Source organism: Psittacula echo (genome assembly GCF_963264785.1).
Source record: "Psittacula echo genome assembly, chromosome: 12".
NCBI classification, from domain to species: domain Eukaryota; kingdom Metazoa; phylum Chordata; class Aves; order Psittaciformes; family Psittacidae; genus Psittacula; species Psittacula echo.
The window spans coordinates 1300630-1327713 of record NC_137747.1 but is presented as its reverse complement, the minus strand read 5'-3'; the positions used below and the strand labels follow the sequence as shown (position 1 = coordinate 1327713).

The 27084-nt window shown below is 44.5% G+C and overlaps 1 protein-coding gene across 1 annotated transcript; it reads left to right on the top strand.

Moving 5' to 3' along the window:
* Positions 1–1113: 1113 nt before the first annotated feature.
* On the top strand, positions 1114–9617 carry TFAP2C (transcription factor AP-2 gamma; the record flags this gene model as incomplete). Its single annotated transcript, XM_080628004.1, has 7 exons — positions 1114–1161; positions 2446–2922; positions 3170–3221; positions 4735–4957; positions 5633–5751; positions 7155–7296; positions 9119–9617. The coding sequence occupies 7 exons, from the start codon at positions 1114–1116 to the stop codon at positions 9402–9404; spliced, it is 1347 nt and encodes a 448-aa protein (XP_080484130.1). The 3' UTR covers positions 9405–9617.
* Between the last annotated feature and the right edge of the window lie 17467 nt (positions 9618–27084).

Genomic DNA, 27084 nt, shown 5'->3' with positions numbered 1-27084 from the left:
CGGATGCACCTTAAAACACTGGGAGAAGTCGTTGCTGTTGAAAACGATGTTCATTTTGTCTGACACCATAACTGCGTAGATCAAATGCCTGCAGAAAGGTAGCAATTTGGCAGGGAAGTATTTTCTAAGCTTAGATGAAAGTGCGCTCCCGGCGTCCGAAAATGCCTGTCTCACCTCCCACCTGCTTCCCCAGCCCCGAGTGAGAGCCAAAAGATTAGACGGGCATCATTTTCGTTAGGAGAAACATAAAAATAATAAAGATGCGAGGAACCAGTGGCACCATTCGCGCAGCCCCGAATCGAGGACGCTGAATCAGGGCTGCTTTACCTACCAGGGATCCAGCACAACTGCAATAATCTTGTCGGATAATTAAGTAAATTATACCTTAAACATCGGTAGCTTACAAGTTGTAATCAGTAATTCAAACTCTTGGCAATTATGCAGATTGGGCTCAGGCTGGCGCTCGGACCTTTTCGCTTTTGCAAGGACTTTTGGGGAGTTTATTTCGAGCAGAAGCCGCCGAGTGGGGGGGGGGTTCGGGTGCTGCGCCTCCCCACGCCGACCTCGGCAAAGTCTTTCCATACGTGGAGGTGGAAATAACACCCCCCACCCCCTCCCAATAGAACTAATCCAACACGTTGTGGGCTTTGGGGGGCAGCCTCTTTGCAGTGGGGTGTAAGAGGGTGTCCACGAGTGACCCCTTCTCTGCAGGTCAGGGCTGCGCAAGAAGCGCTCAGGGGACACTGAGGGATGTCCGATTCCGACTCCGCGCTGCCTGCTCACTACTCCGCGGGCGCGGAGAGCAACGCGGAAGGAGTGGCTTGAGGCTGCGCGCTCTCTCCTGAATGGCTGGCGGCCGCTGCTCCTGAGCCATCCCTGGGGAGGAGTTATGATAATCCTGTTGCCATTAAGGGCGTCTGGGCAGGGAAAAAAACCTGAGTGACCATAAGCGCGGAGGTTTAGTCCGTCATCTGCCTTCATGCCTGCCAACTGAGCTCCGTCCGGGGGGCAGTTCCTCTTCCCCAGCGCCGACGTGGATTTACCGCCCGTGGGGGGGGGGCTGAGCTCTCGTCTGTTTTCGGTACCACACACCTGGTTTGGACGCTGGACGCCATGTTGTGGAAGCTAGCAGATAATGTCAAGTATGAAGAAGACTGCGAGGTGAGAACCATGGGGAGGGGCGGCACTAAGGAGGGGGGTCCGGCCTGGGTCAGCACGGAGCTCCGCCGCCCCCCCACCCTCCATCCCCTTCTGTCCCGGCTGTCCCGCCGAGCGGGGTTTGACGCTTCCCGAGGAATCACGGTTTGCGTTTTCATGTTTTCCTTTGGAGAGGCGAATTCTACTTTTCTAATTTTTGAACTCTGAAACGAAATGGGATGAAAGCCCCGTCTGCCAGAAGGGAGCTCGTCTCCCGCATCCCCCCCACCCGGCGGAGCTGCGCCTTCCGGGCTCGGGTTGTCCCCTTTGAGCGGTCGGGGGGCACGAGCAGCGGGGTAGGAGGCTGCGGCAAGGGGTAGCGGTGCCGGCAGCCCCCAGGCGTCCCGGCGGAGCGTGGGACAGAGACCCCCAAATCCTCAGCCCACCGGCCCGGTCCGGATGGGTGAGTGCGGGGCAGCCGGCCCGCAGGTAGCTGCTGTGGCAGGGCTGAGCCCTGCGCCGTTCTTCCTTCCCACGCTGCCCTCCGCGGGAGAGTTTCCCACCCCAGTGAGGCACTCCCCGCCCGGGTTTTGATCTCTTCGAAAGAGGCCGTGGTCCTGGTCCGCCTGCTTGGCTCCTACAGATTAGCTGCAGTCCCCCTTCACGCTCCATTGGGACCCCATTCGCCTTTTATTAACTAGCCCTGTTATTTTAATGACCGTGAAGCCAGAAGCTGCTAAATCCCTGGATCAGTTCAATGTAGACATTTCAGCTCTTGACTGCTGAGATTTGGAATCGGGGGAGAAGTGGAGACGGGACTGCTGGAAGGGGACACTGCCTTCCCCTCCCACTGCCCGTCCCGAACGGCTCCTGGGGCCTCGGGCGAGCGGGGGGGCGCACGGTACTGGGGCCTTCTCCCCAAGGGCGGCGGGTCCGCAGCTCCCGACCCCGAGGTCTCCTCCCTAGCCGGGGCAGACCGGCGGAAATCGGGATGCGTCTCTGATTTGAATTTGTCTTATTTTAATGATCCTCCCAATGACTTGCCACAGGCGTGAGGGTTAGTCTGTTGTAGTCGCGGTGAGGATAGCACACAGAACTGGTTTGTAAACTCTTCCTGGGAGTGGGGCTGACTTATTTCGTGAAGTGCCTTAAAAAAAGAAGGCTCCTGGGCAGCAGCCGGGCTGCTCTTCGCTCCTCTTCTCTCTTTCCCCGGGACCGTCAAGTGCCTCCCCCTGGGTCCGGGCCGCTGCCCGTCAGCCCCCCGCTGACGGCCGGCTTCCCTCTCCCCCGCCCCTCTGTGCTTTCTAGGACCGGCACGATGGGAGCAGCAACGGGAACCCGCGGCTCCCGCACCTCTCTGCGGTCAGCCAACACCTGTACAGCCCGGCTCCGCCGCTCTCCCACTCGGGCGCCTCCGACTTCCAGCCCCCTTACTTCCCCCCGCCGTACCAGCCGCTGCCTTACTCCCAGTCCAGCGACCCCTACTCCCACCTCGGGGACCCCTTCTCCATCAACCCGCTGCACCAGCCGCCGCCGCCGCCCCCCAGCCAGCAGCAGAGCGCCTGGCCCAGCCGGCAGAGCCAGGACCCGCCCGGCCTCGCCCCCCACGGTCGCCCCGGCCTTGTTCCGCACCTCTCGGCGCTGGAGAGCGGCTCCGCCGGCGCCCGCAGGGAAACGTACCGCCGCTCCGAGCTGCTCCTGCCCCACGGGCACGGGCTGGATGCCTCCGCGCTGGCCGATAACCTGGGCCTGCACGACATGGCTCACCAGATGGAGGAGGTGCAGGTAAGGGTTCTGTGTCCCACTCCACCCCGCAGGACGGGCGCTGCCGGGATGCCCGGACGCTCTGCGGCGGACCCGGGCACTGTCCCCTTCTGCACCTTCACCTGCCCTATCCGCGTCCTTGGAGCGAAACCTGCCTTTACTCCTCGTCTGCTCTGAAAATGGGGGTGCGTGGGATGGGGGTGTCCCCCGAAAGCCCCCTTCTCCTTTCCTCTCAGCTGTTCAAGGTTTCTTCCCTTTCTCTTTCCAGAACGTGGAAGATCAACACTTACTAATGCATGACCAGACAGTCATTAGAAAAGGTCAGTAAGGTGGCATTGCAGTTTACTTTCCCTTGTCAATAGTTAAAAAGTTTAATGACGCACCGGTGAATTGACGCCTTATCTTTCAAAAGACAAATCCTTTCGGATCGGGAGGGAGGAGAAGTTTTTATTGCGCTCTCGCTGTCGCTGGATTTTTCTGTCTAACGCCATCCGAGGGACAAACCCTGGGCAGGGGGACACCCCAGTCTTCCCCCTAGGAACAGCCCCTGCCCTTGTGTGCGGCCTTAATCGAAACCAGGACCTTGGATCAAATGTAACGCTGCCCTGGAGTACGCGCGTAAAGGGACACGGGGCTGACTTTTGTTTTGGTTGTTTTGGTTGAGCTTTTTTTGTTGCAGCACTCGAAGATGACTCTTTTGTTTTTCTTCTTTTGTTATTTTTTTCCTTCAACTTCTTCACAAGACTGAAGAAGGCAACGAGTTCGGTGGCATAAACCTGCTCGGCTTTGCCTTAATCGAAATTGCTTTGTAGCTGAGGTTTTAAGAAAGGAGAGACGCATTGACTCCATTTGCAGCCATTTAGGGTTTTTTCTTTTTCTCTTTTTTTTTTCCCCTTTTTCTTTTTCTTTCCTTCTCTGCTTTTGTTTATAAACAAATTTGTGCTTAAAAAGAAAAAAAAATCGGTGGAAGTTTCCTGTGAAGACTTCAAACAAAAACCTGGCTGAGGAAAAGCAGAAGTGTTTGTCAGAGCGCTGATTGCTCCCTTTAGCTCATGGGAGAATAATTTCGTTGTCAGATGCACCACTGAAAAATCTTTCCCCCTCCGGGGAGCAGGGCAGACCTCGGCTCTTTAACCCTTTCGGATCGGTGCTGCCGCCAGGTTAACGGGTGAATCCACCCGGGATGGAAAAGCTGGATGTGTGGCTCGCTTCTTGCCAAGCCTTTTTGGTCTCCGTTCACTTAAAGGCTGAAGCCGTTAAGGAGCAACGTTTTACTTTCAGTTCTCCTCTGGGCTCCATCCCTCTCTCCGCCGTGCTGTCTGTTACGAATTTGTTAGGATTGAATTCCAAAGGCAGTTTCTTACATCCTCGTGTGCATGGTGGAAGGTGAAGCCCAGCAGGAGCTGGGAGGCTTCCCCCTGCCCCGGCTCAGAAGGGTTTTTGACAGCAGTGAAGGATGCTGATTTGGAGTCCGATGGTTGAATCGGGCTTTCTATGAGCATGGATTTGCTAACTTGCAGCGTGCTGCTCCAGAGACGTGGGGGTTTGTGCGTTTTTTAAACGTATTCTTAGTTGTGTTCGGCAGCGCCTTGAAATTAAGTGTGGCAAAATACAGCTGCTTGGGATTAGTTGTGGGGACCTTTGGCTGCAGATAAATGTTGGGGGGGGGGGGGGCCCGTGGTGTGAGCGTTTAGCACAAAACAAAATCTCTCTCCTGATCTTTTTTTTTTTTTTTTTTTTTTTTTTTTTTTTTTTTTTGTAGGAAGGGAATTCACTTTCCTCTTCCTATTTCTCCGTTTTATAAAATACCTGTTTTCCCTCCCCATCCCACAGGTCCCATTTCCTTAACGAAAAATAGTGCTCTGAGTCTTCCCTGCCAAAAGGATGGACTAATTGGAGTGGTCATAAACCCCAATGAAGTATTTTGTTCGGTTCCGGGCAGACTTTCCCTCCTGAGCTCCACATCGAAATACAAAGTGACAGTAGCAGAGGTGCAGAGGCGGCTCTCGCCCCCCGAGTGTCTCAATGCCTCTTTGCTGGGAGGAGTACTCCGAAGGTAGGTAGGCTCCCATTCCCCTCCCAGCCATCCCCATCCTGTCTATCGTCTGTGATTTTCCTTGTGCTTGTTCGAGCAGCCGGATTAGCATAACGAGGAGCTCAGAAAGCCTTGTAGGGAATTTCTGATTTTTAAGAAGCCCAGCAACACTGAATCCTAATGGGCTTTGGAAATAAAACTTCTTTGCACTTCTGCTACTTCTTGAGAAGTGCTATTAACAGCTCTGACAGCAATTCTTGTTCTCTGTTTGAAGTTGAATTTTTGTCTCAAAAATGGCTCATGGAGCTTTCTTATTACTGTGACAAACTCATTCCCCATGGAATGATTTTTGGACTAAATCTCCTGGTCTAGATTAATCATTACAAGGACACTTTGTATGTCTTTTTTTTTTTTTTTTTTTTTTTTTTTTTTTTGCGTACATTTAATTTGGCTTCTAATTGTTCTACAGCTGTTTGCTTCGATGATGCGGTTAGAAGCATTTTGATTTTGACCTCTGCTATATTTCACCCTGGCTGGTTTGTCGTAGGGCATTTAAAAACTAGGTCACTTGAAAAGAGCCTAGTCTTTATTCCCTCCCAAGTAGAACCCTATTGAATGTCAGTAACTGGAATTTCTCATCTTTAAAAAGAAGTGTTCCCTGAAGATAAATAAGGACTTTTCTCTCTTTAATTACAGAGCTAAATCTAAAAATGGTGGCAGATCATTAAGGGAAAAACTGGATAAAATAGGCTTGAATCTTCCTGCTGGTAGAAGGAAAGCTGCAAATGTGACACTATTGACATCTTTGGTGGAAGGTCAGTCTTGAATGTGTCTTAAAAACAAACTCTTTTTCCCTTGTGTATAGCTAAGCAAAGCATGGAAAGGCTAGGAAGTTGATGAACATAATAAATAGAGAGAGTTTTGTTAGTTTTAAAGTGAGTATGATGGGGACTCTGCAGCTGGTGTTGCATTTCAGAGGTTCCTCTCCCCTTCTTCTCCTTTCAAATTTGGTTGCTATGCCCTTGGCCTCAGAGCCCTACCTCCACAAACGCAGCTGATGCTCCTCTTCCTCATGGCTGCATCGCAGGGATGCTGGCAGGGATGCAGTAACTCCTACATGCCAGGATGTTCAAAGCGCATCTTCGTCCAGTCTGTGTTTCTTGAGGAGGGGAATAGGTTGTTTCAGGTTTTGTGGGCAAGGACAGGCAAAAGGGGTGAAACTCATCACATTAGTGGGTTTATTTCCTTACTGAGAAACTGTCAAAGTCTGGGCAGCTGAATGTAGCACCTGGCCCTACCTCAGAGGTGTCCTCAGCAGCTTTTCTAATAAACAAGCATATAAAGTGAGATTTATAGCTTCTGACTTCCTGATAAGAAACTGGAGCCCCTTTAATCTGTAACATGTTATATGAACCCTCTATCAGCTAAGCTGACTTGAAGGCTGTGTATGTATGTGTGTGGTTGTGTTTCTGTTTAAAGCAGCTCCCGGTAGTGGTACAATTTAATAGGAATGAAGTAGCAGTTGAAAAGTTGAGAAATGATCTAATACCTTACTGCTATTTCACTTCTGCATTAGCTAAGACAATATAGCAGCTTCCATTTAAAAACTTTGAAAGCTGGGTTTGAGAGAGCTTATGTGTGTGTGTGTGTACACACATAATTTACAGGTAATGCACTGGTCATGCCAATCTATTCTTTTAAGCCTGAGCACATTGCCTTAATGGAAAAAAAAAAAAAAAAAAAAAAAGAAAAGAAATGCTCTAGTTATATCAGTTTCAATTCATTTTCTATATGAAAATGCTTATTAGTGTTTAGAAAAGATTCTAAACTGGTAAATCTTTTATTATGTAAATGGAATATAGTTGCCAGGTTTTTTAAATCTCGGTGGACAGTGTGATCCAGCCTGACTTCTAGTCTTTGCTGTACAGTTCATCTGGAGAGAGGTGGGAGTTTTTCTTTCTAGTTATGGAAGCAAGAGAATGATTTATTTTTTTTGTAGTGGTCACCATAGAGATATTTTTTCTTGACGCAAACTTATAGAGAAACACTGATCTATCAGTTAGAAAATGGTAAGGAGTGGCATGGTGGTAACAGCAGGGTCCCTTTCAAATCAAGAGTATACCTCAGAAATTCACAGCGCTTCTCTTAACTCCCCTGATCTCCTTATAACAAATAAATGTTGCTAAATTTAATGAGTATCCCTTTTTGCCTGCACCAGGTGAAGCTGTACATCTTGCTCGTGACTTTGGTTATGTATGTGAGACAGAGTTTCCCTCCAAAGCAGTGGCCGAATATCTAACCAGACCACACATGGGCCGTAATGAAATGGCAAACAGGAAGAATATGCTTCTTGCTGCAAAGTAAGTTTGGGGCTTGGATTTTTTTCTTTTTTTTAAAGATGCTTTTGTATGATCATGAGTACCTATGACTGGGGGAATATAGTACGTTTTCACGTGTAACTTTAATCTGGGAATGTTTTTTATTTGGTTTTGGTTTGAATTCGACTATAAGAAGTTATTTTATCTGAACCAGTAATAATAATAACCCTGTATGATAACTCTAAAGCAGTTTGGACTAGTTCTGTCTTTTTGTTTCTTTTAAGAGTAGGAAAAACTTAAGGAAAAAGTCTTTAGCTATATCTGTAAGGAAAAACTGTCCCTAAATGTCACAGGTTGGAGGGCCTGGAGAGAAGTGTGGCCCGAAAAAGTGAGACAGTGTCAGGACTGGGATCAGGAAATGGTTCACCCCTTCTCTCTGCATATGTGCAGCCCAGAAGGGTACCTCCAAGGAGAGTTACTGGTGGCCATGCTGAATACAAGGGAAGCTCAGGACCCATGTCCTCACAACTGCTTCTGACAGTAACAGCACACACGTTTCCCCCACTGGACAATTGAGAGTTGTGGGTAGACCCTTTTTGGGGAAGTTTAGCTGAAGTTCTTATAGTTCAGTGAAAGCCAACCTTTGGTAGATGTGAAAATGTCATTGTGCTTAACTAAATTCCTTCTACAAGCCTTGATGAAGAGGAAAGGGTAAGGGAGAGAAGATCTGTTACGGCTGTTCTGAGGACATTTGTAACTGTAAATAAAGCATGTACTGGACAGGTCTCTGGTAGGAAATATCTGTTGAGTTATGCTTGTCTTAAACCAGCGGCTGGAGTGCTTGCTGTCTTCCCAGGCTGAGTTTAACAAAGCCTTCAGTTCACCATCCTTTTTGGTCTGAGATGTTGTCTGTTTTGGGGTCGATGTAATTCCTTGCTTTTGAAAGCATCCTCGCTCTGTGAGAGGACCTGAGAAAAGCCCGTCTGAACTGTTGAATTGCCCTGACTTTGGGCTTGAATAAGGCACAAAAACCACACTCCTCCTGTTGTTGAATTAATCCATTCTTCTTGAAAGAGACCTTCTTTTACAAGATAGATTCCATGTAAATGAATATTTCTCAGAAATTCAGTTATATAGCATCTCTTTCCAATAGCTTGAACATTTTGCTTTTTACTGAGCCCTGCTCCTTCTGCTCCCAGTATTTTTATTATTGGTTTTGTTATTGGCACTAATAACAAAAATCTTTTTGGAAGACATTTGTGATTGACAAACTCTGATAAAGTGATTCTGTTAAGATTGCTCAGCTCCTGTGAAATCTCATCAAGGGGGCAGATTTGCAAGTAGCAAACAACATATGCTTGAGCATTATTAACCATTCATGTTTTGCCAGGCATATGTGTTAGTGTTTGCAGGATCAGGGCCCAGGTCTCTCTTAAAGAGGGTGTATACATGTAATGTGCATAACTGACTTGAACATTCTATTGAGCTGCTTTAGTCTTTCTAAATCATTTAACTGCAGCTGTGGATATTCTCATAGAAACTAGTCCTAAATTCCCACTCCCCCTTGAAATCTAGAGCAAATGACACAGAGCCAGCCAGACACCAGAGGTGGAGAGATTATTTTGTGGAGTCTATGTGGGTTTAGTGACATAAATATAACAGCAGATTCATCAGGAACTGGTGTTAATAAATAGACTTTAATTTTAGACACTGCTGCTGATGGAGCAATGAATTTCTGAAACCTCTTTAATTCCCGCAGAACTGCCAAATACTTGATATGGCTTTTCTGTTAGTTTTCTTTATTTACTTGCTTTTGCATAAATTCTCACTGTGGTGTAAATTCTGATCACTTTGTGTCTTGCAGGCAGATCTGTAAGGAATTCACAGACCTCCTCACTCAGGACAGAACTCCTCTTGGAAACACGAGACCTAGTCCCATCTTGGACCCTGGCATCCAGGGCTGTTTGACTCATTTTAGCCTGATCACGCATGGCTTTGGGAGCGCTGCCATCTGTGCTGCCATGACATCAGTTCAGAACTACCTAAATGAAGCATTAAAAATAGCAGACAAAACATACATGAACGCTGGCGACCAGAGCCCTGCGGAAACCAACAAAACCATTGATAAAATGGATAAGCACAGGAAGTAGTAAAAGGAGGGAAAACCAGACTTTAAACTCTTCCTCCTAAGCACAGACTGGGATCTTCTTGCCAGGGGGAACATAGAAATTTGTTTTTTTGGTGTTTTGGTTTTTTTTCTTTTTTCTTTTTTTTTTTTTTTTTTTTTTTTCTTAAAGAAAAGAGGGAAAAAGGGTGGAAAAAAAAAAAATCATCTTATTCAGGATCATCACTTCTCCTGGATCCATGAGACAAGTCTTTCTAGAAGCTGCAGTATCCCTTACCTGTGGAAGCAGTTACCAGAAGATAAGTACTTGGTACAAACGTATTGAAATCCTTTGCTGTAAAAGTGGTGCTATAAAGGGGTTTTGATGCAAATATACAAAGAGATATATCTAGATTTCTTTTCCACATCTAAGTATCTAGTGGTGACCAGCTTCATGTATAGTTTTTAAGATGCAGATTTTAGATGGAAGCCTATTTGTTATCTGATAAAACTTCAGGGTTTTATTCTCTCTAAACACAACAGTAACAATAAAGCAGTATTAAACAATGATATATAGATTTATGTACATTAAAATTTTGTATAAACACCTGAAAATAGTAAGATTATTCTGTGGGGGGTTTTGTTTTGTTTTTCCTCTTTATTTTCACATTACCGTAGGGGAGTACTAAAATCCTGCTCGCCTTAAAAGTTTTATCTGATGGCGTTTGACATGCTGATTTTTTTAATGGGAATATTCAGGCTTCATTGCTGCAGTAATGTTGACTGCAGTGAATCTTATCTTGATTTTATTCTGTTTTTTAAACCAGGAATAGTTCAGAATGAAACTGCTTTTAGGAAATTCTGTGTCTGAGGATATTGCAGCTTTATTGACATATTTATATGATTTTTAAATTGGGGCAAGCTTGAAAGAATAGGCACATAACTCTTTTTTTTTTTTATATTTTCTTTTTTTGCCTATTAAGGCCAAAAAACTATTTCCAGGGAGGCTTCATGTGTATTAAGGGGAGCAGTGTGTTGAATGTAAATATTTATTTATGTGTAATTTAATCGGATTTGTAAATAATGGTGAACTTTTTAATACTTTTTTTGTTTTTATAAATGGGTTTCAAATGTTAATTTTGGTAAGTATTTCAAAGGTAATGGGTAAGCTAAACATATCTTTAGGTTTATGCACAGGTATGTTATACAGGGTATTTAAGACTTTTTAATATCTCAATTCTTGCCACTGAAGATTAGATTTAATCTGAGGTGTATGTTCACAAAGCAAAAATTTTGTGCATCATTCACCTGGTAACTGACTAGACATGCAAAATGAGTGTGTGAGTTAGTGTGTATGTGAATAATGGAGGTTCTGAACTCTTTACATATTTGTAAATGTTCCCAATATATTTCTGATGTATATGATAACCATATAATAAAAGTATTCTGGATAGAAGCATGGAATGTTTTGTTAACTGAAACCAGTTTTCTTTCCTTTCTATACTTCGGGAATGCGGGGCGAGCAGCACTAGAGGACATTATGTATTGAACCATAATTGCAGCACTTTGTTCAGATTAACAGAACAGAAATATGGAGATGTTTGCCAGTAAAGCTGATGGTTTCAATTAAACATGTATCTCCAAGAATCTTTTTTTTCTTAAGATGTCGCTATCATGCAGGCTGCCTATTTAAACAAGCAGCTTAAACACAAACTGCAAGATTGATCTCGCCAGCTTTGTTTTCTGATGAATCTGACTTTATTGTCTCCTATGACAAATATTTGCAAAGTCCTGGGGTGTGAGATCTGATGGGTCTCTCATCTGGTTTCAGCCCAATTTTGCTGATTTGAGGAAGTTTACTGCATTTTGTAGACAGTCCCCAAAGTGCCCCGTGTGGTAGTGGGGAGGCAGGATCTGAGGCTTTTGGTGGCATTTAGTGTCTTGGATGTAAAATAGCCAAGCAAACCTTCCTAAAGAGAAAAGGTGGGTTGCTTCTTTTTTTCTGGTGATGTCTAAAAAAGCAAGACCATGAACCTGGGCTTCAGCTTGTTCTTGGCATTTGAGTGTACCACATCTGTCAGGTGTGTAGTTAGGGCAAACATTAGGAATAGTGATGCTGGTCAATAACTGAGGATAAGAATTTGGTTCAGGTTGTGGCAGTGCGTTTCTTTTGCAGATGTGGAGGCGAGGCAGTATGTGCGATTTCTGAGGACTTGGTTTATAAATTATTTTTATGTTCTTTTTTCCTTTAAGGGATAAAGGCAAATTACTGAAGGTGTGCACGGGGAAGAAAGGGAAGCTCAAAGAAGTGAAGGAATATATTGGTGGTGAGCAGGGAGAAAGCTAGTTTTTTGAGTTGCAATCCAGCCCCCTTCTCTCCTAAAGAGGTGTGAAATTCCAGTCTTTGCATTTGTTAGGCTCATTGTAGCATCTGAGAAATAAGCACTTTGGACCATCTGTAGACACAAGTGTAGCCAGGACACGTGATGTCTAACAGAACTTCAAAAATATACAAATTACACCATTCTGTTGATATGCTTTTATTGATTATATATATACTCTATATATGTAAATATATATAACATATATATAAATATGCTAGGTATAGGAAGAGCTTGTTTAGAGAATATGATGCTAGAGTTCTGTTTTTTATTGGTGTTGTTTTCCTGTTTCTGCTGCTGTGCTGCTTATACAGCATATACAGTAAGATATTTTAGCTACCAGACAATGGAATCTTGCTTTTTATTAACGCATAAAACCAGGCTCTGAAATAATTGCCCCTTGGGATAGGAAATAAGGATGTTTCCATTTATTCCTGCATGCATTCAAGCAAAGCCAGTCAATTGTCTAATGTCCTGACTCAGGTTCTATTTATATGTTTGGAACATTAGAAATCTTGAGTTTCCATTACCTTAATGCTTTTCCTCTACTGTATATTTTAGATGGTACGTTATTTTGAGGCTCGACTACCTTGTAAGCTGTATCAGTAATATGAAACAAGAACAATGTCTTCTGCTTCATTCACTGAGGAGAACAGGAAAACTCTGACCTGAACTTGTCTGTTTTCTGAGATTATTAATCCTAAAGAAAGTGTTGCTAGGTTGGTAGCTTCATGGGAAATCTAAAATGCACAAAGTTATCAGAACACACGGTTTGCTTTTTCCCGATGCTCAAATTTTCATTCTTTTTACTGCTTTTACATAGGCTATTCCTGGGCTGGCTAAAAGTTCTAAAGTCAGACTTCTGAAGTTCCACTTTTCATTTCCTTTAAAAGTGGAATATCTGAATGACTCTAATCTTATCCTTTGCCCTTCTCCAAGGAAAGTAATGCGTATGGTCTTTATATGAAGGAAAATTACTTTAAGCTATTAGGATTTCAAAGTAAAAATTCTGTGTTTGAAATGGGCCATTCTAAGTATTGCCCTTCTGCAAAGATGTTGTTTGATACACGTGCACGAAATAGCTGAATTCATGTCACTCAGTATAAAAATGGAAGAAGAAAATGTGTTGACCATCTCTTGAAGGGCCATTAGAGGATGCCAGGGTCTGCCCCTGGCACTGATGGAACCATAGCAGGCAGGAATGCTGCTCCCTTTCACCCTTGGCAGCTAAGGGCATGGCCTTTGGAATCCTGTCACCTGACAGGCAACCTGACGGGTACAAATTATTAATGGCAAAGCTGATGATTATTCAAGACCCTGGCTCATGCAATCATCTGACTTCACAGCGGTGTTCCTTTCAGTTTAAAAATAGCTTTTTTTCCCAGTGTTTGCAGCTTCAGAGAGAAATAATGACACAAAACTGGTAATATAAAAGAAAACAAGGAAAAAGAATGAGCTTCTTAATAACTGATTTCAGTGAACTTCACCTTTGTCTCTGTTTTTGCTTTGCTCTTTGCTCATTTCATTGTTATATACAAACAGCTCATCTTCCCCTGTCTCTTGGCTGCAGCCTGACTGGTATCTGCTCCCTCAGACTTTTGCAATATGAATAAACCCAGCAATGCACCTTGAAATGGGCCAAGCTCGCTGTGATAGCCTGCTGTGCTTATTAGTTGTGTTTCTTCTCTATTTTGTTGCCGTATGAGAGATTTAGGTGTATCCTTGTAGTTATTTAGCCTAATGGTGTGCAGCCTTGTCCCTGGCAGTGGGGTTGGGCTGCCTTCTGGAACATGTTCTGCAATGACAGCTTCATTATTTATTACTAAGAAAAAAAGAAATAGGGTTAAGATTTTTGTCCCAAAACTGTTATTTCACTAAAAGAACATAGAATCATAGAATAGTTAGGGTTGGAAAGGACCTTAAGATCAATGAGGTTGGAACATGAGGTTAGGGACAAAGATGTTTCCCTCTCACAAAAAGCAAGTTTCAAAGCGTAATATGCTTCTGTTCATTGACATTTGCAGATTTGTATGAGGAGCCTAGAGCCTGTTTTGCTGAGTGCTCTGGGGTTCTGTTTAGGTAATGACCCAGGCCTGGTGGTGGTGAGCCACAGGATGCATATGGAACCATTCAACTGAGAATAGTTTCAACCCTGGCCACAGTCAGAGATAACCATGTCCTTCAAAATCTGTGTTTTCCAAATCCGGTGTGGTCTGTCCTAATGCCTGGCTATTGCTGCTGCCTATTGCCTAACATCGCATTATCCAAGTAGCTGCATGGATGACCAGCTCTGTCCAAATCACACAGCGCCTGCACTGGAATCATATTTCTAACAGATTGTTATATTCTGTTCTGTATTATTTGCTGCCTTTTCCCTCTTTCATTTTCACTTTCTCAGGATTATATAAGCTTTCCTGTTTTTAGATGCCATTTTGCATTCATTGGATATTCTCTAATGTCTCACAAGGATGTTGCAGCTGGTTTCCATGTGCCATTGTTGTGTAAGGGCTGGCTACAACTATTCCATTTTTCCTCTCTGTTGGCCGAGCAGCCCTTTTTAACTGTTTGTTGTGAAGGCTTTGCTCACAGGCTACTACTGTTCCATGACATGTTATAACTTGTTATAAAACGGATGCTAAAGCAGAGAGAAAGGACATCTTTGATTGCAGCCATCTTGCAGGACAGTGCCCATCTTGGGAGCCAGGTCCTCATCCTGTCCTTCCCTTTTTGCACCACATCAGCTCCCTAGAGAAAGACAAAAAAATCCCAAACCACATGAACAGTGCAGGTTTTGGGGCATATTGAGTGAAATGCATTATTTTTTTTACCTATGTAAGGTAGTAAGATGCCCTTTACATTGTGTCAGGCTGCTGCATCTCTGCTTATTGCTGGAAGACCACAGAGCAGAGGAAGCTACAAGAGCTGAAGGAAAAGACCTGTAGCCAAGTGGTGCAGCCTGTCAGGATGATACCGAAGCTGAGCTGAGTGCTGGACTGTGAGCTGGAGCAGCTGGGATGCAAGCACATGTGTTTTTGGCTCTGCAAGAGAAACAGTAATTAACCTCCAGGAGAGGGGTAGGGCACGTACCTGGGACCAGTAATTTTCTTCAGCTCTTGCAGCAAAATTTACCTGAGCTCATTTGTCAAGCTTTGAATCCTTAAATCTATAACTAATTAATTAAGAATCTAATTACCCCAAAATGGTGCTCCGTATTTAAGGCTAAGGTGTGGTGAAACCCAGAGAAAACACAAGAGAAGCTGGAGGATGTTCAGAGCTGGAGATGCCAGGAAACCATCCAGAGATCAAGGTGCATGTAGGTGCAAAGGAAGCTGGATGGTTCAATGTGTCAGTGAGACCTAGCACAAGTCTAAACTGGCAGAAGCCACTGTCCAGTATTTGTTCATCTGTCCTCACATCTCCTAAAAAGCACTGACCACCAAACCTCTTAGCAGGGGGTTCTTATGTTGGAAACCCCAAGCCTAGTAACCTTAGGCATTTAAGCCCAAATCTGGGTATTTTCTATATTCAGAAGCACATTGGACAAGGCTCTGGTTCTTTATAACCTCAAACAAGAAACCCCAGTGGGGACAGTATTGGAAACATCAGTGCAGATGGATTCTGGCCCTCTCCTCATAAGATGAAAAAGCTCTTTCACAGCTGAGGTCTTATTAAGTTGAAAATTTATAGCTTTTTACTAGGCTGTAACCAGTTAATGTGACTCAGGCAAAGATGTAATGTGGACAGAGGCATTACTTAGAGCTACCATTTTTGCCTTACTGCAGAGGTTCCTATTTTCCAGACCTCACACACAAGGTCCTAGAAGCCACAGCTGAAGCACATTTAAGAATTAGTCTATGAGCTCATTTGATGAAGTGAGGGGGATCAGCTGGGGTTTGGGCTGATTGGCTTCAGCAGTGCAGCAGACAGAGGTTTGAACCACTTCTTTCTGAGCAGTTTTGGGCTGTGGCTCCTTCTCTAGGACTTGCCAGCACCATCTCTTCAGCAAAGGTAAGGTTTCTTCTTCCTGATAACGGCTTGTACAGTGACTGCAGACAGGGTACATCTGCATGTGGATGAGGTCGTTGAGAAAATGTTAAAGAAGAAGAAAAATTATGCATGCTCCTATGTAAAGAGTAGGGTCTCCCCTTAAAAGCCTCAAGTACTGTTTTCTAGTTCCAATGGTAGGGAATCTTTGTATTGTCTGGTAAATAAAAGCCTGTACTTAGCGGCTTTGTTTGGTGGAAGATAAAAAGTTGATAAGATCCTGGTAAGGCTGTTGTGAGGCACTCCTATTACCTTCCCTGTGGAGAGTGTTTCCAGGGATTCACTCCAGAAAAGCTGCTAGACTGGGGGAAGGATTCAGAGTCATCAGTGATCTTTGTTAACGTTTGAAGTAAAAATGATCTCTGCCTGGTACTCTTCAGGTCTTGTGTGACTGTGGTGTTGAAAAGCAACAGAAGCGCAGCTAAGATCAATCCTTTTTTCATATTTGCTGTGAGGTATTCAAGGCAGTGAATTGCATCAGAAAGCGAAAATGAGAATGAGTCGCTAGGTGCTAGCTAAAAGGGTGAGAGAAATGTGTTAAGTCAATTATGGGATTTCCTTTTCATTATTTTTCCCAGGTAACTCAAGACGTGTGGGGAGGGAAGCTCTACTTTCTACTTTCCTCTACGATCAGGTGTTTGCATTGCTTCAAATAGCAACCGTCTGGGTTGGTCAGGGTTGATGTTCTCCTTTGCTGCTCTCTTGGAAACATCGATGTTTTCACTCCCCTTGGAAGTGCTTTGCCCTTTGAGCCACTATGTGCAGGCAGCATTGGATGCAGGGATGCTCTGAACCCCGTACACACGGGGGCTCTGGGCTCACTGCGGAGGGTGGGTCATGCCCGGCACCCGTGGGTGCTGACTCACAGCAGCGGAGGCCACCTACTGAATCACTGCGCTGCTCTGGCAGCTCCCGGCTCGCTCCAGAGGTCTCGCAGCCAGTGCAGCAGGCCCCAGCCTGTTGGGGCTGGGAGATCTAAGGAGATCACAGCCGGGGCCAGGGGTGATATGGCCGCAGGCCATCATCTTACATAAAACCCATACATTTGCATAATGTGTTTTACAAGATTAAAACTGAAGAAACTTTTTTTTTTTTTTTTTTTTTTTTTAAAGGGGAAAAAATAGGTGAAAGAGCTCCACACAAATGGGATATCAGAAACATGTGGTTCCCAAAATGATTGTATCAGTAATTGGATTTGAAATTATTTCAAGTCAAATTTGCAACTCTGTCATTGTGTACTTGGAGAAAACAACCCAGAGTTAGGACCATAAACAGAAAAAGAGCATTGGACCAGCGATAGGGAAACTCATCCCTTTTGAAGAAGCTCTTTCTTCAAACCTGTTGGGTGTCACACAGAAGAGAAAACCCTCCTTCCGCAGCAGGGCTGTGGCGTGCAGAGGGTTGCCAAAGCTTGTCGAGTCACAAACCCAAGGTGTTCTTACTTTGTTTAATTACAGTGGGTGACTCGGATGCTAATGCAGAGGTCAGTAAATGGTGTATGATCTCCATCAGCACCTTACTCGAAGATGTGGCCAGTGTTGGCTCGCCGGCAGTGAGTGGTTTCGTGCAAAGGCTGCTGCACGGATCAGTCTGATGATGACTTGTTGCCCAGCTGCACGTGTCTCCTACACTGGGCTTACTGCATCCCATAGGACCTAATCCAACACAAGTTCTTTAGTGGAAAAATATGCAGAGGTGGTGGTGGTGGGGAAACAGGAAACTGCAAGTCTCAGACATCGTCTCTGCTGTGATGCGTTAGGAAATGCTGGTTGGTGCTTGTGAAAGTCTGATAAGTATCTCAGAGTGTGGCTGTGGCCGTGGCCATGGACATCATTAGCTACAGCTGCTGCATCCGAAGACAGTAGAGCAGAGGAATTTGCCACTTTGGAAAGGGTGGAAGGCAAGATGTGTCCCTTCTGGCTGGTTGTAAAGGTGGACTTGGACATTCAATCATCTGCTCCCCTCAAAGTGTGAAACTTAGGGATGTGGGGCTCCCAGGGGGTGGTAGGGTAGATGCTCAGCTCCCTCCCTGGAATGGTGTGGCCAGGCTGGGCAGCAGAGCTGGCTGGAAGTTGTTTTCAGCTGTTGCTTAAGGAACTGGCTATGGTTTTAATAGCTGGTTTAACTGAATCAACTAAACTGCTTCCAGCACAGCCCTGTCCTTGAAGGTGATGAAGAGTCTTGAATGAGAGGCAGTATTGGGTTTCCCGAGAGGCTTTGTTTTAGCAGCGTTTGGTTTACTAATCCCTCGCTCAACCACTCCCTGCAGGACTCCCAAAGCTGTGGTCTTTGGCTTTTCCCTAGGACTTGGCAATGGTGTTCGTGGCTATGCCCATGTACATGGGTGTATTCATATCTCTGTGCAGAGGGAAAGGCAGCGGCAGCTGCTTGCTCTGGATGCAGGAGATGTAAACTTGTAGCTCACTGTAACAAGAAGACACATCCGAAATAATGTATGGTCTGGTTGAGCACATGTTTAGGGCCCCTAACTCTCGTTACTCTCGTACTCTTACTCTCTGAAATAAATAGCAATGAAATACCCAAGCACTTTGCAGATCAAGAAGTCAAAGAAGTAGCTGCTTGCCATAGGAGAGTTATGAAAGGTGTGAATGGGCCTGCGCTGTGGTCCTGAGGTCAAAGTGCCATGGACAGGAAATCTGTACTGTTAGTGTGGATACTCTAAAGTGATTGTACAAGAAACAAGGCTTGTATCTGATGGAAGAAAAAAAATCCACTTTTTATCTGTCTATCTATTTATATATTTATCTCTTCTCCTCTGCCCTTACACATCTCATGAAATAAGACTCAAAGTTACAAGTCAGAGGGGGCATAAATCTCCTGCCATGTGCCAGGGTGCTAACTTGGAAATGGGAAAAAAGGAAATAAGCATATTGAACGAGAGGATTGCATGGAGGAGTAGCTCCATGTCTGTGCTAATATGGCTCATTTAACTTGCAATACTCTGTATATATGTTTTTCTGTTTCCTTCCTCCCATTCTGCCCTAGGTTTTATTTACCTGTCTTTTGAAGTATGTCCCTGTACAGATCCAGGATGGGCTTGTGTAACTGTACTGCTGTTAGCAGGATGATACAAGAAAAGCTGACTTTTCTTGTTGTTCCTACATGCAGTTCCCTAAATATGGCCTGGATCAGTGTGTGGTTACGGGTGTCAGCACACCTTCCACCCAATGGTTACTTCCATCCAATGGTTACTACATGATGCGCTGGAGCTGGGATGTTGTGGAATGTCCTCTCTTGGGACCTTAATGAGCCACATTACAATAACAAGTCAAGCAAGCCAGTCTGTGCTGTTGCTGCTGGGTGTGAGCTGATTCCTGGAGCTGGTGATTTGATGTCTGGCTGTTGAAAATCTCTTCTGTTGACTTTTGTGTCCTGCATTGATTTCTGAGGCTTGAAAAACCATCATATACAGGCAGCTCTAGGACTGTGTCCCAAGTACTTTGTAGACAGCAAAAGTTGTGGTTTCAAGCTTATCCAAAAGAAAAGTTTGAAGGAAAGAAGGTTCCTTGTGTCTGAGGAAGAAACCTGAAAACTTATGGAACCTGAACTGGGCGAATAATGGAAAGTGATAAACTCCTTTCTCTCCTCTTTCTGTTTTAATTACTACAAAAGGTGAGTGTTCCCTCTGGCATGTGCTGGCTGACTTTTACAGTACAAGGGAAAGGTGTCAAAGAATGTACACCCTCCTAAAAGATATGTACCTAAAACCCCCCTGAGGCCCAGCCTCTTTCTTCCATCAGGGTTAATATCCAGAGCCACCAGGCAGGTAACAAATTGCATCCCTGAGGAGGGAAGAAGCTGAGGGTAAAATGCACAACTGCTCTTCCAGGCTGTGCCGATGGCAGCCTGGCTGCAGCGGGGCTGTTGCAGGGCTTGCCGAGGAGAGACGTCCACAATGTTTTCTAGCACAAAGAGCATGTGAGCATTTCTGGTGAGTCACTGCTGGGCTAGAACACTGCCTAGGTTGAACCATTTTGTAAGCCTCTGTAATATAGAGGTTATTCTTCCTGTTACTTCTCTTAGGAGCATTAACTTATTGTGACAGTGATGTTGCTGGCTGCTGCTATTAATCCAGCCTTCCTGGAGATGCAAAAATTGTGCTGTATCTGGGGTGAGATATGCAGTCAGATTAATCCCTGCTCTGTAGTGAGCTGTTCTGAGTCATGTCAAAATGCAGTAACGCTCGTGTTCAAGGGTTACAAACTGGGAAGGGATGTGACTGGGAGCCCCTTTTTGATTGTATTCCAGTGCTGGACCATATCACCTTAAGATACAAGAGGGTCACTTGTCTTGGTACACCTCTGACTTTTCTATGCAGTCATGCATTTCTGATCCATGCTTCAACTTCCTGCCTCTTCAATGCAGCCCTTATCCAACCCTTAGCATCTTGGCAGTTTTACCACAGGACAGCTTCTCATCCTCAGAGATGCGTGCTGGGTAGAATGCTGCCTTTCTTGGGGTGCTTTGTGTTAAGGGATAGAAGGAACCAGCTGGAAGCTTGTGCCTTGCTCTTGCACTCCCGGTAATGGTGGAACCAGGGCACTGGGCTCCCTGAACCACATCTCTCCACGCTCTGTCCTTGGCTGAATGTTGTTCCTTGCCTTTGTTGGGAGAGCACAGCCATATGTGCAGCAGGCAGGTGTCCTGCCTCCTCTCCTCGAAGCACCGGTGCAGTTTCCCATGTGCCATGACCGGGAGCTCATTAACGGTGGCCCCGCTTGGGGTCTGCAGACCAGGGGTGTGTGCTGCCTGGCACATGTGGTTATTTCCACACGCTCCCCATCAAAACAGACGTTCCTTCCTCATGAGCTCCTCTTCCAGCTCTCGGCATTGAAGGCGGTCAGGATGGGGGTGTGTGTGTGTAACTCTCTTGTTGCAAGCCTACATGGATATACAGCCATGTAGGTGCAGTCTGGTCTTCAAAGCAAAGAGTGGGGAGCAAGTTCTGATAGATTCAGCTCTATAATTTCCCTTCCAGTCTGAGATCCTCTCATTGGAGAGACTAAAGTTTCTTGTGTGGCTTCTCAAAGCCTGTATTGCACTTGCTGTATGGGCTGTCCATGCCTGGGTGCTGGTGGTGAGGCTGCTTGTGTGAGGAGAGCTGTGTAGTGGCCCCATGCTGGTTCCTTAATGGCCCCCCTTCAGCCACAGCTGAGTCTGTCACTGAAAACAGGTGTAAGAAAGGGCAAAATGCTGGTGGGAGTGAGGGGAAACAGTGAGAAACAGCCCCGCCATTGCCAAGCATGTGCTCAAGGTGCTGGAGCTGAGATCTCCTGTGGCCCATGAAGGACTTGGGCAGAAGCAGCTGTGCTCTGGAAGCGTTCAAGGCCAGGTTGGACAGGGCTTGGAGCAACCTGCTCTTGTGGAAGGTGTCCCTGCCTGTGGCAGGGGGTGGATGGATGATATTTAAGGTCCCTTCCAACCCAAATTGTTCTAGGACTCTATGAAAAATGTGAGGGGGGAGGATTCCTGTTGCCCATGCCCTCCCTGTATCTCAGGGTGATGGGTAGGAGGTGAAGGAGTGAGGTTGAGCTTGAGAAGAAGAAGTGAGGTGGTGTTTTAATTTTGCCTTTGTTTCTCAGAATCCAAAACTATTTGGATTGGCAATACATTAAATTAGTTTTCCCCACATCAGGTCTGGCTTTGCTCATGACAGTTATTGGTATGGGCTCTCCCTGGTTTGTATCTTGAACCATTAACTTTTTCACCTTATTTCTCTCTTGCTTGGGTGGGGTGGGCTGTGTGTGAAAGAGCAGCGGGGTGGCTGGCTGGCTGCAGTCCAGAGTTAACCCACTACACTTGCACACACTCTTTTCGCCCAGGGCTTTTGCTATAGCCTTGAGTTTATTTTTTTATTTTTTTTTTATTTTTTAAAATCACAAACTTTCTTTTCTGCTGTAAACCTGATCTGCACAGACCACTAATACAGCAGGAGCTCACCAGATCAATTCCTTAGTCAGTGGGGAGTATTGCAGCTGAAACGGGCTGGGTTTCAGGCTCTGGATTCCCTGGGCTATGAGGATTATGCAGGCTCATTGTAATCTCCTACAGCCTAGTTACAGATTTGCCTCAAATTTGTGAGCAACGTACTTAGAAGCTTTAGCAATAGCTAAAAGTCAGAGCTTTAAAATATAGATGTTAACTAGGACTTGTGTGTGTGCTTGTGATGGCTCCATGTGCAACTGTAATAAACTATGTGCAGTGAATACACACTGCACCCCCTGCTCTGCATGCACTGGTCTGAATAGTTGGATTAATTCTTAAGATGTGCATCAAACTCCTTCCCCTTTGCTTGGTTTTACTGTAACTGACAAAGCTGCCTGACTCAAGCAATTCTGAGAAGCATTTCAGAAATCTAATGCTTAAGATTTCACTGTGGATTTTTGGCTTCAAAGTGATTTTGTTATGTCCTCAGAGCCTGGTTAAATCCTTAGTTATAATGATTGCACACTGAAGGGTGCTGTTACATAGAAATGTGTCCCATAATGGCTTCGTTGCTGTGGAAAATCCAATGTTATTTGGTCATTCCCTACGAGTTCCCTAAGCCATCAAGACATTTGCCTCAAGGCTATAAACACAAAGCTACAGGCAAAACCCTCTGGACATAATGAGTGGGCATTTATGCAGAACTAAAAACTGGAACAGCTGAGCAGTACATCTATGAATAGCAAGCATGCCTCTAAGCACAAAAGACATCATTCTGGAATAAAGGGGTTTATAATGGTTCTGACATCTTGCATGTCAAGATCATGCTACGTTGTTGTAACTTTTTTTTTATGTTTATTTGTTTGAACCACGTTCCTTAAGTAAGGTTTGAGTATTTAAAGGGTGTGAAGGAAACCCTACAGCTTCAGTAAGAACAAAAATTGGGCAACTGACACTTCTGGCAAGATCCATCATTTCGATCATGCTTGCTAGGGAACAAGCTTATTGCTCCTGTGCTGTTTGTATCCCCAGTTCCACCCTTCAGGATTTCTTAGGGGTTTCTTTTGTATCAGCAGCTCTAAAAGACTTTAACTTAATGCTAGTTGAGAAGTGTCTTCTGATGGAAATGCAAAGGTTGGACTAAGCATAAACTACAGGGTAAGAAGTCGGGCAATACAAAGGAGGGTAATAAAATTCAGAGTGATTTGGATCAACAGGGAGCTGGAGGAGCTTAATGTTAGGAAATGTACTGCAGCAAGGTCACAAGCCTTTGTGAATCATCTATAGGCACTTCTAACTACATGGCAAGAACAAGATGGAAAAGGATGTGTGGCTCTTACACCAGGAGCATAATGAAAACCCAGATTAGAAATTGGAGCAGGAGTTAGAATATAGAAATAGCCTAGAGGAAAAATGACAGGGGGGAAAAAAGAATGCAAGAACACACAGGGATGATAAACTCATGTCCTATATGTCTACATCCACATGTATCTGATCGTTTTTTGAGGCATTATTGATTTCCAAGATGGCACCTTTTTTTCTCTGGGGGGATTTTGGTTTATCTTCCAGCTCTCATGCCAACATGCTGGGGGAGGGGCTGAGCAGCCCTTTGTGACTGGGAAAATGCAGAAGTTCAAACATGTTTTGCAGTCCTTGCAAAGTAGTTTGGGCCTTGCAAAACCATCGGCTGTAGAGATGAGCAAAGCCCTAGTACTGTGAAGTTCCTACTGGGAAACATGGCACAGGGATTAGGCACTAATCTCTGACCTGAGAAGATGTGATGAATGCCTACACTGCAGACTGTGATGTGGTACAGAGATACCTGAGCTGGTTGGGACTAGCTTTTCTGGCAGAATAACCTAGCTCTGCACTTTGGGTTATGGGGAGCAAGTTTCCCTTTCACCAGGAGGTTACGTTAACCCATGCAGACATCAATGCTAGAGAGTCCAGAAAGTATCTTGGCAGAGAAGTACAGCCTACAGTACAGCTGTACACCTTGTTTCCTTGTGTCCAAGTGTCTTGCATGGTCACAAGGAGTTTATTTTTTATTTTGGCATATACTGTTATCTTTGAAAACATAATATCATGCTTATCCTGAAGAGTGGTAGACTCTGAGCTGAAGGATGCTCAGATATGGAAGGATGTGACTTAGGTTGCTTAGGAAGGCTAAGGGATTAATTTAGTTATCCCTCCATATTCTTCCTCACAACTATTAGAGGCAGATTTTCCTGCCTGGGAAAAGACTTCTGAGGCCCTGTCAGGAGAATGACAGTTCTGCCCTGTCAGTGACAGCTCTGTGGCCAATCTTGTGAGATTAATGGGTGGAGCATCATGGCAGAACAGGGGTGGAACCATTTGATTTATAAAATGCTGAATCAAAACCAAGGATTTCCATTTGGTCAGAGCGATATTGACCACAGTTGTATGAAGGCAAGACATATTGGTAACATATCGCTGGTGTGTATTGCAGATAATGGTCTTGCCACACCGTGGATGGCAGTCTGGTCATGGAGTCAGATTTTGTTTTGCTGTGTGTGCGCCAATTGTATTTCAGTGAAAGATTTTAATTTTTCCCTGGAAAGCATCTTCTACTGTTGCATATTTTAGTAGCATCTCTGTCTGTGACTGAGTGTTTGGCAGAGAAGAGATGATTTGGCAAAGAGAAATCTTGGCTGATAAGATACTGAAATCTACTTCAGTTATTTGGATGTTCAGTCTTTTGTTTGTGTATTTTTGGCTGCTAAACATATATCCTGTTATAAAGTGAAAACAGGGCATTATAATACCTGTATTCTTGCATACCAACAAGTGAATGCTGAAATATGAGATGTGTAGAGATAGCAAAACTAGTAGGACTAAGACTTGTGCATGCTGGAGGTCCTTTCTCCTCCACCATCCTAGCACACAGGAGAGACAGGCTGATAGTCGTCTCCTGCTGCTGGTCTGTGTTGTCCATCACTAGAGGCCCCTCAAAAGCAACTGAAGAAAATGCAAGAGAGTTAATCCCTTCAGGTTCGTTATCAGAGAAGAGAGACTGCAGTCTAGTCTCTGACCCCACATCTACACCAGGTATCTTTTGACACCTGACTGCTTTTATCCCTTCAAACCAATTTATGTGTGAGTGCCTCTAGAAGCTGCTATCTCTGTTGCTTGGAAGGGTGCAACAGTTGCTTGTGTCCCATGCAATGAAACTTTTCCAAGTAGTTAAAGAATTCTAGTGTTCACAGAAATCTGCCTTATCAACACTGGTGTACAAACTGTGTAATAACCATGTAGCTTGAACAATGCTGCAAGCTTATTTGCTTTGTGATTTGTGGTTGGATCATTGCGTTTCAGCATTTACCAATGAAAGGAAATTGCTAACAAGACACTGGTATTTACATTAATTGTGGCTTTGGGGAGATAGTCCAAAGAAAATTATGTTAAAGCTAGTTATTATGTGTCTCCCTAACAATTAGAATGAAATCCAAAGTTTATAAAACAAAAGTTGATCTCAAACAGATTTTAGCTGCTACTTGATATTTTCTTTTACTAGAGGTTGGGGGGGAAGGAATTGCCACCCCCCCTTTTTTTTTTCCTTTTATTTTCTTTCTTCTTCCCTCTTTTTTTCAACCACCTTCTAGAAACAGTGTAAAGAACATGGCTTGAGAGATAGCATGTATGCTACTGCAAGAGAAACTCCTTATTTACACTGAGCAGCAGGATCTCACCTTCTGAGGAGGCTTAGTGGAGTGGGTCAGTTTTGACAAGGCACATACTAAATGGCAGGGTTTACTCAGGTAAAGCTGTTGACTTTCATTGTTTTTGTTTCACCTCAAAACAGTCTTGTCCAGCTCTGTAGGTTAAACAGAGGTTTGGCTCCAAAATCTTCAAGGTACTCCAAGCACCTTTCATGTATGTCCCAGCAGATAGTCTCATGAGTATCCTAAGAAGTATACTTCTATTTCACCTTGAACTATTTCTGGACACTAATTCAATGCTTTTTATAATGTTAGATGTATGATGAAAAGTAATTTAAGGTTTCTTAGGATGACTCACTTGCCAGCATAGTTGCTCCAAGAAACAAACACAGATGTGAGATTTAAATTCTCCTTTGGCATAAAACGCTGCCAGGACTCTTTATGCTGTAAACCACAAACTATGCCCAATGGAGACTAGCAACATTATTCTTTTTTTAGCTTCAGCTAATCGGGTAGCTTCTGACTTCACAGGCGAGCATGGATTCATACACCTTGCTCTTTCACTAGATGGTGGTGCTGTTTGTACATCCTGCTAGTGGTGGGATTTGTCTCATCAAATTCCAGATATCCAACCTTAGCTTCTTATGCAGGCTCCATTTGAAGTGAAAAAATATAGCCACTTCTGAAGAGTGATTCATCTGACTTGCTGTCAGTGTCTGTTTTAGCGACATGACTAGAGTAAGATGAAATTAAGTCCTTCCCAAAAAATTGTTCTGTAAGAAAGGGGATCGTGGATGCTGTGGGGAGGCAGTCTGGGCTTCCTTTCCTTGGATCACCGCGTTACTAGACTATGCTTACATCACTCCACAAGTCCTCAGCAGACCCAGGCACAGGAATGTGTGTTCTGGCACATGCTGGCACGGGGCAGGCACACAGACGTGTTCATGTTGACCTTGCTTTGAGGTTATTCTGCTCACCCCTCCGCTCATCAGAGTCAAAATGGACAGCACTGTTTGATATATGTCTGTCCACCAAAAGGCTGCAGACTAAAAGTGTAACTGGCTTTAATTATTAAGGCTTAATTTAGGTCTTAATGTTTATAGGATAATTGTTTCTTTTTTAATATAATTTAAACTTCGCAATACAAGAAACAGGCCTGAACCTGTGGATGGAGTGCTGGAAACTGTCTAAGAAGATTAAGGTCTCTTAATTGATTTCACATAAACAGGTGTGACTGAATTCATCAGAATAAGGTTAAGACTAAATGTATTCTGCTAATTATGCAGAAATTGCCACAGTGCGTTCTCAGTTGAGCAATTGCCTTGGCTTTGCAGGTGGGATCATTCCTCAGCTGTATGTCAAATGGGAAAATTGACATTTCCTGAGCAAAGAACCAACCTGTCATACCCGGTATTTTATTTTGAAATTTTTTGCTTGTAGATACATTGGCAGCTCTGGATTTGGCAGCAGGAGATGGGAACCTCCCTTGCGTGCTGTGCTGTGACTGTAGTGTGGGAGGACAGGTATGGAAGCAGGGCTTTGTCATTTGCTAAACTTCAGGAATCCGCATTGAGGAAAATTCCTGTTTAGGAAAACTGAGGGAGTAACTCTGTTTAAAACATTTGCTACTTGCTGTTGATGTTTGCATATATGACCTCTTAAGACATTTTTTCTC